Source organism: Notamacropus eugenii, chromosome 6, assembly GCF_028372415.1.
Source record: "Notamacropus eugenii isolate mMacEug1 chromosome 6, mMacEug1.pri_v2, whole genome shotgun sequence".
Classification (NCBI taxonomy): domain Eukaryota; kingdom Metazoa; phylum Chordata; class Mammalia; order Diprotodontia; family Macropodidae; genus Notamacropus; species Notamacropus eugenii.
This window is the reverse complement of record NC_092877.1, coordinates 364240185-364252638: the sequence shown is the minus strand read 5'-3', so window position 1 is coordinate 364252638 and position 12454 is coordinate 364240185. Positions and strand designations below refer to the sequence as shown.

The window sequence follows — 12454 nt, the reverse complement described above, 5'->3', positions numbered from 1 at the left end:
GAAGTGAAATCAACAAGAGATGCAGCAGAAGTGAAATCAACAAGAGATGCAGCAGAAGTGAAATCAACAAGAGATGCAGCAGAAGTGAAATCAACAAGAGATGCAGCAGAAGTGAAACTATGAGAGATGCAGCAGAAGTGAAATCAACAAGAGATGCAGCAGAAGTGAAATCAACAAGAGATGTAGCAGAAGTGAAAGCAACAAGAGATGCAGCAGAAGTGAAATCAACAAGAGATGCAGCAGAAGTGAAAGCAACAAGAGATGCAGCAGAAGTGAAACTATGAGAGATGCAGCAGAAGTGAAATCAACAAGAGATGCAGCAGAAGTGAAAGCAACAAGAGATGCAGCAGAAGTGAAACTATGAGAGATGCAGCAGAAGTGAAAGCAACAAGAGATGCAGCAGAAGTGAAACTACAAGAGATGCAGCAGAAGTGAAATCAACAAGAGATGCAGCAGAAGTGAAATCAACAAGAGATGCAGCAGAAGTGAAATCAACAAGAGATGCAGCAGAAGTGAAATCAACAAGAGATACAGCAGAAGTGAAATCAACAAGAGATGCAGCAGAAGTGAAACTATGAGAGATGCAGCAGAACTGAAATCAACAAGAGATGCAGCAGAAGTGAAATCAACAAGAGATGTAGCAGAAGTGAAAGCAACAAGAGATGCAGCAGAACTGAAATCAACAAGAGATGCAGCAGAAGTGAAATCAACAAGAGATGCAGCAGAAGTGAAAGCAACAAGAGATGCAGCAGAAGTGAAACTATGAGAGATGCAGCAGAAGTGAAATCAACAAGAGATGCAGCAGAAGTGAAAGCAACAAGAGATGCAGCAGAAGTGAAACTATGAGAGATGCAGCAGAAGTGAAAGCAACAAGAGATGCAGCAGAAGTGAAAGCAACAAGAGATGCAGCAGAAGTGAAACTATGAGAGATGCAGCAGAAGTGAAAGCAACAAGAGATGCAGCAGAAGTGAAACTACAAGAGATGCAGCAGAAGTGAAATCAACAAGAGATGCAGCAGAAGTGAAATCAACAAGAGATGCAGCAGAAGTGAAATCAACAAGAGATGCAGCAGAAGTGAAATCAACAAGAGATGCAGCAGAAGTGAAAGCAACAAGAGATGCAGCAGAAGTGAAACTACAAGAGATGCAGCAGAAGTGAAATCAACAAGAGATGCAGCAGAAGTGAAAGCAACAAGAGATGCAGCAGAACTGAAATCAACAAGAGATGCAGCAGAACTGAAATCAACAAGAGATGCAGCAGAACTGAAATCAACAAGAGATGCAGCAGAAGTGAAATCAACAAGAGATGCAGCAGAAGTGAAATCAACAAGAGATGCAGCAGAAGTGAAAGCAACAAGAGATGCAGCAGAAGTGAAATCAACAAGAGATGCAGCAGAAGTGTAATCAACAAGAGATGCAGCAGAAGTGAAACTACAAGAGATGTAGCAGAAGTGAAAGCAACAAGAGATGCAGCAGAACTGAAATCAACAAGAGATGCAGCAGAACTGAAATCAACAAGAGATGCAGCAGAACTGAAATCAACAAGAGATGCAGCAGAAGTGAAATCAACAAGAGATGCAGCAGAAGTGAAACTACAAGAGATGTAGCAGAAGTGAAAGCAACAAGAGATGCAGCAGAACTGAAATCAACAAGAGATGCAGCAGAAGTGAAATCAACAAGAGATGCAGCAGAACTGAAATCAACAAGAGATGCAGCAGAAGTGAAATCAACAAGAGATGCAGCAGAAGTGAAACTACAAGAGATGTAGCAGAAGTGAAAGCAACAAGAGATGCAGCAGAAGTGAAACTACAAGAGATGCAGCAGAAGTGAAAGCAACAAGAGATGCAGCAGAAGTGAAATCAACAAGAGATGCAGCAGAAGTGAAATCAACAAGAGATGCAGCAGAAGTGAAAGCAACAAGAGATGTAGCAGAAGTGAAAGCAACAAGAGATGCAGCAGAAGTGAAAGCAACAAGAGATGTAGCAGAAGTGAAAGCAACAAGAGATGCAGCAGAAGTGAAACTACAAGAGATGCAGCAGAAGTGAAACTACAAGAGATGCAGCAGAAGTGAAACTACAAGAGATGTAGCAGAAGTGAAATCAACAAGAGATGCAGCAGAAGTGAAACTACAAGAGATGCAGCAGAAGTGAAAGCAACAAGAGATGCAGCAGAAGTGAAAGCAACAAGAGATGCAGCAGAAGTGAAATCAACAAGGGATGCAGCAGAAGTGAAATCAACAAGGGATGCAGCAGAAGTGAAACTACAAGAGATGTAGCAGAAGTGAAAGCAACAAGAGATGCAGCAGAAGTGAAATTTACAAGAAACACTGTAGAATTTCTTTTCACTGGCCCGGATCTCCCCCAATATATTCAGAGATTTCCCACTTTTAAGGCTTTGATCTCTCTGTTCCCTATGCTAGAATGCCCTCCACCTTTCTCTTCATCTGCTCATCCCTACTTATCTTTTAATGTTCAACTCAAATGCCAGATGCTCAGGGAAGATTTCTGAACATTCTGTCCCCATAGGCCATCTTGATCGGCTTTTAATTCAATTCAATACACATTATGTTTCACAGATAACACGCAGGAAGCACTGGAGTTTTGGGACTCCAACCTCTAACCAGTTCATTCTTGATCTGGTCAGACAGGAAGGACAGGAAGACAGTTTTGGAGGGGTTAATAATCAACTTTATTCTAGTCTAGTCTTTTCAATGGATTTCAATGCATTGCTGATAATGGGAGCACCAAATGCTGCAGCATTTCCTCATCATCATTCTTGCAGAGCCCTCCCCCCCCCAAACCCTATGTCACAATGAGGTCAGTTGAGACAGGCAGAGTTTATGAATTCCTCAAATCCCCTCAAGCCTTGATGGGAACTGGCCAAGGCATACTCAGATTCTCCTATGGGTTCCTCCTGGTGTCCCCACTCACTGACCAATGTCCACTTGCTTTATAGGGAAACAGACAAAGAAGGCATCTTGCCAACATGAAGTTCACAGGTTAACTTTAGCAATATTGTCATTCTGCACAAGTGTAGTAAATATAAATTACGTCACCCCCATATCTCATGGCGCAGTCTCAGTAGGACTGTCTATCACTATGATTCTAGAAAGTATTATCTAGGATCCTTGGGGCTATTCTGGGGGTTATTATCTAACACCTGGGAACTAGACATTGCCATGGCCATGGATCCTGAAAACTAAACTCTGAAAAGGATAGCAAAATCCTGCTTACTTAAACACTACTAATGTAAGGCAACACGCTGACTTACAGGAATTTATTTTTGAAAACTTTTTGGGCTACTCTCTTAACAGACTGACCTTGTGCTAATGGTGACTATAACTACCTGGGTGTACTATCTCCTTTCTATACCTCAAGTCTCTTGAAGGCTGGGATTCTATCTTATCTAAAGTAATTTTCCTGTTAACAGTTATGATGCTCTGCACACAACAGGTGTTCTGGACTTGATTTCTGATTTAAGTATGTGTTAATAAAAGTGTTTGTTAAAATTACATTGGACTGCATGAAATCTTCCCAAGCTGTTGGAAGGGGCAGTGTGGTGGGGTGGAAGGGGTCCTGAATTTGGAGTCAAAGAGAGTGGGTTAGAGCAGTGGTTACCTACGGACAAAGGGGTTGATTTGTCTTGGTTGTTTGTTCTTATTTGTTCTAAAGGAGGGCTCCTTTGGAGGATGTTAGCAGTCACTGGGAAGTGGCAGAGAGCTTTATAAGTCAAATTAAGAAAGTACCTACTACGTGCCAATCGTGCCAATCGCTAGGGATACAAGAAAACCAAAACGCATCAGTAAAACATTTAAAGTGAAAAAAAAAAACACTTCCAGCTCTCTGGGCCTTAGTTTCCTCAACTTTCAAAAGGTTCTGGGGTTCTTGCTAAAGGTGGGAGACAACCTTTTCTCCCTCCTCTATCTTCCCCATTCTGTTTCCCCTCCTCTTTTGTGACACTTGTCCCTTTAAGAAAGCACAGGCTCTAACTCTCGCGCGGTCTCGCGCACGCTCTCGCGAGATCTTCTTTCCGGAAGCGGCGGTGCCGGTGCCGCGTGTGAGGATCTTGTGAGGAACCGGGGTCGGTGCCGGGGAAGAACCCGGGCAGGGTAGAACCGGGCCGGGACGGGTGCGGGGCTCCGGGCCGTGACTCGATCTCAGGGACGGCGGGTCAGGAGGGCCGGGCGGGTGAGGGGCCGAGGTTTATTTGAGGCCCAGAGCCATCCAGGACTGGCCCAGGGTCGCCCGGGGTCATAGGTCACGAGCTGGACTAGACCCTCGAGGCCCATCCCCCTTAGGGAGGAGAAAGTTGAGGCGCGGGTCGTAAGCCCCCTGGTCACGAGGGTCTGGTCGTCGAACCCGCCTCCTCGTTCTACGGAGGAGGAAACCGAGGCCCGGGGACGCCGGCCACGCCCAGCTCGCGCTCCCCCTCCCCCTCCGGGCTCCGGGCAGCCTGACCCCCCGCTCTTGTGACCCCCGAAGTCCGCCTGAGGGCCGTGGCGAGGACCTGCCCTTCCCGAGGCCTCCGGAACTCGTCCGTCACCGGGGATCCCAACCGCTCCTCCCCGGGGGTGGGGGAGGTCGGGGGGGATCCTGTGGGCGGGAGGAGGGGAAGGGCAGCGGAGGACGCACGCTTCAAGCCCCTTCTCTTTTTAGGGTGCTCGCCACCATGGAGTACCTGCAGGGCCCGGCGGTGAGCAGCGCAGGCTGCGTGTGAGTTTCTCCGGGCGTCAGTTTCACTCTGTCAGTTTCCTGTCAGTTTCTGTGTCAGTTTCTGTGTCGCTTTCCCGGCTCCGAGCTTGGGCCCGAGGCGTGGGCCCCGTCCTGGCCATTCACCTTTTCTGAGCCTGTCCCCGGTACCGGACCGTTCGCGGATCGTTTCCAGCGCTGCTGGAGTGAGGGAGGAACGTTTGTGGGTCCTGAGGGGCCGCCGAGGCCAGTCAGCAGCTCCGTAGTGACCGGTGCTCGTTTCCCCATGTTCAGTTTAGAGCTTTTGAGAGAGATCTTCGGAAAGTCAGAACTGCGGGACCAGGGAGCTTAGTCTTGGTATAGACGGGCCCAAGATGCAGCCCATTGCTGAAGATGCAGATGCTTTTGACTATAAGGAAAATGAGACCAGCAACGGGGAAAAAACCGGGATGAGAACGCAGCAGAATTAAGAAGTGTAGAGATTAATTTATTAAATACTTATAATTATCCAGGAGACAGACCAGCATTATGCCTAGGTCTGGCACTAAAAGCTTGAATTGTACATCTGGCTTCGCCATTAGTATGCTAAGATGCCTTTGGATGATCAAGGAATGTCTGTACCTAAATTTGCCAGTCTTAAAAATGGGATGGCATGAAATAGGGCTTTGCCCATCTCCTACCTAATTCAGTTCAGGTCAGGGAACATTTGTTAAGTGCCTGCCATGGGCTAAACGCTGGGGGCACAAAAAGAGATAAAAGACTAGTCTTTGCCCTCAAGGAGCTCACAATGTAGTGAGGGAGAGTGCATACACACACACTCTCTCTCTCTCTCATATATAGGATAAATAGAATAACTTAGATATGTTTCATCTCCCTGAATTATTTTTCTCTGAGTGCCTTCTTGTACTTGGACTTGAGAATGAAATGACTGCTTAGGGGAACATCCTGAGACCTGATTGTATCAATTCTCAGCCAGTCCTAATATATAATGAATGCATAAATTTTTTAAGGATGAGTTAATGTCAGAAGGTCAGAGTGCAAGTTGAGCTCTTTGGAAGATGTATTATCACTGTCTTATCTGAGAAATGTGTAGTTTGCTTAATTGTGTTTCATTTATTCAAAAGCCTGTGCTGCGAGTGTGGCGTCCCCATTCCCCCCAACCCAGCCAACATGTGTGTGGCCTGTTTGAGGACGCAAGTGGACATCAGTGAAGGGATCCCCAAGCAAGTCACAGTTAACTTCTGCAAACAGTGTGAAAGGTATGATATCTAGCTTATTTAATATTCAGATTCTCATCCAGGGTGAGGGGCTGTAAGTTTTGGGCAGTAGTTGGGAGTTCCAGACTTCAGAGTGTACTTGTCTAGTTTTTAAGGAATAAATAACATCATTACAAAGGTATTTGTTTCCTGCACAGATGTCTTTTCTGGGGGCGATTTATGCTAATTGAGTTGATGTTTCTGAGAGTAGGTAAGAACAGACTTATTAAGAGAAATGATTTAGTTATTACCGCTAGTTTGAGTTTCTTCTTTGTTTAATCACTATTCCATATAAGTAGAATGAAAACAATCAACACTTAGTTTGGACACATTTGAAATTTGTATCTTTAAGTTGTACATGTGTTCAGTACTTAAAGAAACATATCTAACTTTTCTTCCTATATTCAGTAATAAACATTTGTTAAATGCCTACTCTAAGAGCAGCTAAGTGGTGCAGTGGATAGAGCACTGGACTGGGAATCAGGAAGACTCATCCTCTTGAGTTCAAATCTGGCCTCATACACTGGTGTGTGATCCTGGACAAGTGCCTTGACCCTGTTTGCCTTAGTTTCTGTGAAATGAGCTGGAGAAGGAAATAGCAAACCACTCCAGTGTCTTTGCCAAGAAGACCCCGTAAGAGATCAAGAAGAGTCAGATACAAGTGAACAGCAACCCAAAGTGCCTACTGTGTGCCTGGCACTGTGCCAAGTGCTGGGGATACAAATACAAAAAAGAAAGTCCTTGCCCTCATGGAGCTTACAGTCTAAAGGACAAGGAAAGCTTGAGGGTGGGTGTGGGGTTTAAGGAGGCAAGGTGGAGAGACATCCTGAGATGTCTCCTTTAGTGAAAGTTGAGTTCCTGGCTCTACCTTCCAGTCAGAAGGACTGTAAAAGCAAGCACCCTGACACATCTAGGATGGCCTGCTGTCACAGGTTCTTTGTAAGGCTTTTCTAAAAGGAAAGGCAACTTTTGGGGAGTCAGCAATCTTCTTTAATTATGTTCACCAACAGAAAATATAAGCAGAGAAATAAAGACTGACAGGGCTTCTAACTGTCTGACCATACATCACAGGTCAACAGACAGATCCAAATGTCTGACTACTAATTACATATATACATGGTTACAAGAGAGAGAAGCGTGAACATCTGGGTCTTCAAAGGTGAAGGGCTCCTTAGTGGCTACCCAGAGTCTTATCTGGCCAAACAAACCTTTCCAAGGAGTAAGCCCCAAAGTAAAACCTCACCTCAGAGTTTATATGCACTTTTCAGAGAGGGTATCATGACCCTTGAGAACCAGTGCCTCATCAGAAATGAACAAAATGTGAGGTCCTTCCGACCAAACAAATCTCCTAATCAGACTTCCCTTAATGGACTGGGAAGATCTTTAACATTACATTAACATTATAAGGGCCAAAGGTGTGAATACTGAGCCTGATTGGATCTTGCAGGAGAATGAAATTTCCCAGTGATGAGTTCTTCATGAGTGCAGCCTGATTGGTGCACAGACCTTGGAGGTTGCAGATATTCTGTGTCTGGCTGTGATGGCATGGCATGCACATATTACACAGAAAGTCTGCACTCGTTTTCTTAGGAGCAACCAGTGGTTTGAACTTGCCTATGATTTGGCAAGGCTTTGAGTGAGCTTTTCCTCACTGCTCTGTCACTGTAGCTGGAGGATTAGCACAGCCAGGTTGGGAGAAGTGTCTGGACAAAAACACAGCCCTTTACCAAGACCTAAAGCCAGGAGGGCCAGCAGGCAGCTTCAGTGGTGAGAGTAATGATATGTGTAAAAACCACTCATCTTTGAAATAAGGGTTTATTTCTCTTACCTTTCGGAATGGATGTCATTGTAATGAGAAAAAACATTTTATTGTAATTTTTAATTTCTGATAACATCTCTTCTATAATGAAAAATTTTTTTCTTTTATTAATCTGTTCACTGCCTCCAGCCCCTAATTGAGCCACTTCCCTGTCCCCTTAAAAAAAAGAAAAAGAAAAAAGCAAAGGCCCTCAATCCATTCATGTAGAGTACAGCTGGTTAGGTTCTCCCACCAGCCATGTCCAAAGATGTTGGTCTCTTTTTGCATTTGAAGTTTGTTATGTCCCTGGCAGGAGGCAGCTGGTGTTTCATCTTTATTCTTCAGGTTCATTGTGTTCAGAATTCCAAAGTCTTTCAAAGTTGTTTGTTCTTCTTTGTCTACTTACTTTGGTCTGCATCAGTTCATCTCCCCAGTTTCTCCTGAAATTGCCCCTTTTGTCATTTTTTATGGCACAATAATACTCCATTCTGTCCATGTACTATACGTTGTTTAGCATTTTCCCGGTAGGAGGACACAGCCTCAGTTTCCAGTTTGGGGCTAACACAGAAAGAGCCATTGTAAATATATTTGTACATAGCTCCTTTTCCTCTTAGCTATCACACATCCATTTTTAATGTATAAATTAATCAGCCCTTAATATATTTACATCTATGTCCAGAAGTCATCTTAGCTGATAGAAGGAAACACCTGTTAGTTCACAGGTAGAGTGGCCTGGAATCAAGACTTCTAACTATGGCTGCTCCTTGGAGGTGAATTGCCCCTGTCCTTCATTGGGGCAGTTGGTATCCATAGCTGCTTAACGGATAACAAAATAAAGGTTTGTCCATGGGACATTTTCCTTTCCTGCTTTGCCTTTCCTCACTTGGGTGAGGACAGAGAACTAAAAGCCAGTCTACTCACTGCAGGTGTTGTGAGATTCTCGATCTGAGTGGGTACTCTCTGCTTTTCCTGGGGGACCTATTCTTTTACGATGATAGGCTGGGTGGTTTCTTCTGAATGGTGGTACTAATTGGGAAGCCAGGGCCTTGAGAGCAAAAGACTCTTCTCTGTCCTAGGATAGTGCTCAGAAAAATCTGTTCCTGGACAGCGTGGTGGACTTACTACTATCTGCAGCATTGAGAGAATGGACAGGCTGCGAGCTAGGACCTTCTCTCTGCATTTGCTGCCATTGCCTTCTGCATGTCTGATCAGGGGGAAATGGCTTTAACCTGTTAGTGTCCCAGATTTGTAAGGCTGGCATCCTGTGAAATTTAATATCTGTAAGTGACAATTTTAAGTTCTGAGAAAGCATTATTTTTAGTAGAATGACTTTCGCATGCTAGGATGTGGAGGTCGGAGTCCTACACTCCTTGAATCTCTGGGGCTCAGTTTCCTAATCTGCAAAATGAGGGAAGGACCAGGTGTCTTTTAATGTGCCCTCCAGACCTAATTCTATGTTTTTATGAGCCTCTAAAGTTGTAAGTTAATTTAGGTGTCAGGACTTTTTGCCAAATATGAAAATTGTCGTTGTTGATCCTTCTGACTAATTATCAGAAGGGAATCAGGGTGGAAAAACCTCTTTTGTATTTCACATAATAGGCATTTGTGATAATTCAGGGGTGCTATCTATGAAGTTTGCTTAACACATAAGCAGCATAAATATTTTTCAAGAGGACAAATGTTTTTCTAAAACTTTAGAAAGTTCTCAAATATAAATAGTTCATGTATCAACTGGAGATCATTCTCATCTGTTAACGTGTGTGTTCATCCTTTGTTGCCAAAGAAGACCATGCCATCAGAGAAATAATGACATGACTTGCACTTGACTTTGTTTTGAGTGAGGGAGGGCTGTGCAGGTCACCAGCCTCACTTCTCCTCCAGAGCCATCTGAATCCAGTGACCTGATATTCCTCAGGATGACTGGAGATGACCCAGGATGAGGCAAAAGGGGTTAAGTGACTTGCCCAAGGTCACACAGCTAGTGAGTGTCAAGTGTCTGAGGTGAGATTTGAACTCAGGTCCACCTGACTCCTGCACTGGTGCTGTATCCACTACACTACCTAGCTGCCCTGTTAATTAACGTAGGGCTTCTAGGAACACTACTCAGGAACACCTCACCTTACAAACCTAAATGAAGTTATTATTTTAAAATAATAAAACTGCAGTTATTTATGTTATATATTTATATAAAATAACTCAGATGACATTTTATATCATTGGGTTTTTAATATAGAAATAAGAAAGAAATCACAGGATTTTATATTATTTAAAAAATTATTGCGGCTCCCTTACTTTGTTAGCCTGGTTAACAACTTCCTGATTCAGTTATCTGGGAAATAGAAATTGTTTTAAATGCCTCAGCTGATTGTGCTGTGTATACCTGTCTGCCCATGCAGAGTTCGTAATTTGCTCTTTCTTTTTTTTTTCTTCTCAGGTATCTTCAGCCACCAGGAATATGGATACAGTGTGCCTTAGAGTCGAGGGAACTTCTTAGTTTGTGTTTGAAAAAAATCAAGGCCTCTTTGAGTAAGGTAGGCTATGTACCTTCTAGATCAGCCTTTGGGAGTCATTCATAGCAGGGGATAAACTAGAATAAAATGATAATAGCACAGCTTGGGATTTCTGCTTTGCTGGGGTTTCCTTACATGGCTCTTTGCAGAGCACTGAAACAGCCCCAAACAGAAAAGCAGAATGTACTTCAGATTCTATTTTAGCAAAGAACTTGTGTGTTTGCAGTCGTTTCTTTTAAACTTATAAATCACTTAACTCTCCCTTTACATGAGTTAGTTCAGGGTATTTTAATAAATTACTATTCAGAATGAAATCTTTCATGTTAAAGTTAATACTGAGAATATTTATCAGTAATGCCTATAGAACCTTTTTGCTGAAAATGCTTGTTGGAAAGCAGGCCACTCAGCCTTTGATAAATGGGTTTCACAAATTGTGGCTGCATTCAGTGACCTTTCACCTTTGCCTGGGACCTTTGTCCTTAGTGCATTATACAAAGTAGACAGCACTGATAGCTTATTTGAAGTATAATCAAATTTTATACATTAGCTGTTTTCCATCAGAGCTGAATTTATAAAAACTCTCTTAGGTTAGAAGAAATTCATGTTATGTAGGGCTAGTCTAAGGATTATTAAGCTAATTTTATTATTTGCTCATACCTTGCCTCATCAAGCTTTTATCCACCTTTTCATATTTATAAAGTACATGCTTTTTCATGGAAAATTTTTAAAAGGAAAATTGGCTTTCATTTGAAAGTCTTGATTTCCCTCCAAACCCAGGGCTTTCCCACAGTGGGAGGTGGTTTTGGGTTTTGAAAGTCTATTCGAGCAGTGTACAGCCCTGGTGTGTTCTCCCACAATGGTAGACTTTGAGTGTGGCTGCATTGAGAGGTTGTCTGCTCCTTGGAGAACAGTCTGACTTGGGGTGGAGAGAGTGGTCCCCACAAGTCCAGCTGCTGAGGGAATGCAGATATAAGTATAAACCAGCTGGCAGTATTTCATAGCCTCCTTGGTGGAAAAGGGGGCAAAGGGGCCCAGAAAGACATGGTGCTCAGACCTGTAAAAAAAGCACTCCAAAGGTGTGATTTTTGTCTCATGGCCAACAAATAGATGCATAACCAGAGATGTCATCACATCTCAAGGAACAACACACCTGCAGGTTGCTGCCAAATGGAAGGATGGATGACTTGACTTAGTTTTCAAGGCACAGTTGGATGACCTGGAGGGTTTGCCCAAGAGTCATCTCCTGGTTGTACCTTGGGCCTTCCCATCTGACAGTGCTCATAGTGCCCACAGACATGGGGACAGCTGCGTCAGAGCATGAAGAGGTATAGAAATTCACCCTGGAGTCAGCAGGGAGCCTGAGACTTGCTATACTTGTGTTGGCAAAGGTAGAACGGCAAAAACTATATGGTTTGGGATGAAGAAATAGGAGGCTAAGACTTATGAAAGCTCAGCAGCCTCTGTCTTGGATGTGAGGAGCACTTTGAGAAGTGAGTTGGGAGATACTGGGTGTGGTGGACACTCAGAATAACCTTGAAAAAGACATTTGTCATATCTCAGCAGGAAACCATGGGTTGAAATCAGTGGGCTTCCTGAATCAGTGAGCTCTGTGGTTACTCATTCAGTTGGCTAGAGACGGAGCCAGATCAGTACCAGAGAAGAAAAACTTAGCAAAGAAACAGACACTGTGTGTTGCAAAGGCTGCTCCATCCCACTGTGGTTAAATAAGCAAAATCCAAAGTGGACAAAAGCAGGCATGTCAGCTGTATCACTTTCCTAAAAAGATGAACAGATGTGACGGAATTGCCATGATGAGGAGGCCCCCCAAATCCAGAGACAGACACTTGAGTCTTTTGGCAGAGGGATGGGGGGTGGGGAGGTGAGAGTGGGGATAAGCATTTTTAGAATATCTGCCATGTGCTTGGCACTGCGCTGAGCGATTTACAAGTATTTCATTTGGCTCTCCCAGTAACCCCTTCAAGTAGGTGCTTGTTAGGATTCCCATTTTACTCTTGACAAAACTGAGGCAAACAGGTTAGGTGACTGTCCAGTGTATGTAGCTATTAAGTATCTGAGAATGGATTTCAACTCGGGTCTTCCTGACTCTAGTACCAGCATTCTTTCCACTTCATCACTGACCTATCCTGGTAAACAAGTAACATCATCTTACTAAACACCATATGCAAAGAGTTTTTGGAGAGGT

At 43.7% G+C, this 12454-nt stretch overlaps 1 protein-coding gene across 7 annotated transcripts in view; it reads left to right on the top strand.

Annotated features, from left to right (window-relative positions):
- The first annotated feature begins 3976 nt into the window (after positions 1 to 3976).
- Positions 3977 to 12454, top strand: part of NMD3 (NMD3 ribosome export adaptor) — a 29353-nt gene continuing 20875 nt past the window's right edge. The window contains exons 1-4 of one of the 7 annotated variants that reach the window (XM_072618570.1): positions 3977 to 4079; positions 4655 to 4711; positions 5812 to 5946; positions 10176 to 10272. In XM_072618570.1, the coding sequence (XP_072474671.1) occupies positions 4668 to 4711; positions 5812 to 5946; positions 10176 to 10272 (276 nt within the window). In that variant the 5' untranslated portion in view covers positions 3977 to 4079; positions 4655 to 4667. Of the gene's footprint in view, positions 4187 to 4294; positions 4533 to 4654; positions 4712 to 4799; positions 4960 to 5811; positions 5947 to 10175; positions 10273 to 12454 lie in introns of those variants that run through there. The other 6 variants (XM_072618577.1, XM_072618573.1, XM_072618575.1 and 3 more) reach the window with 6 other exon arrangements.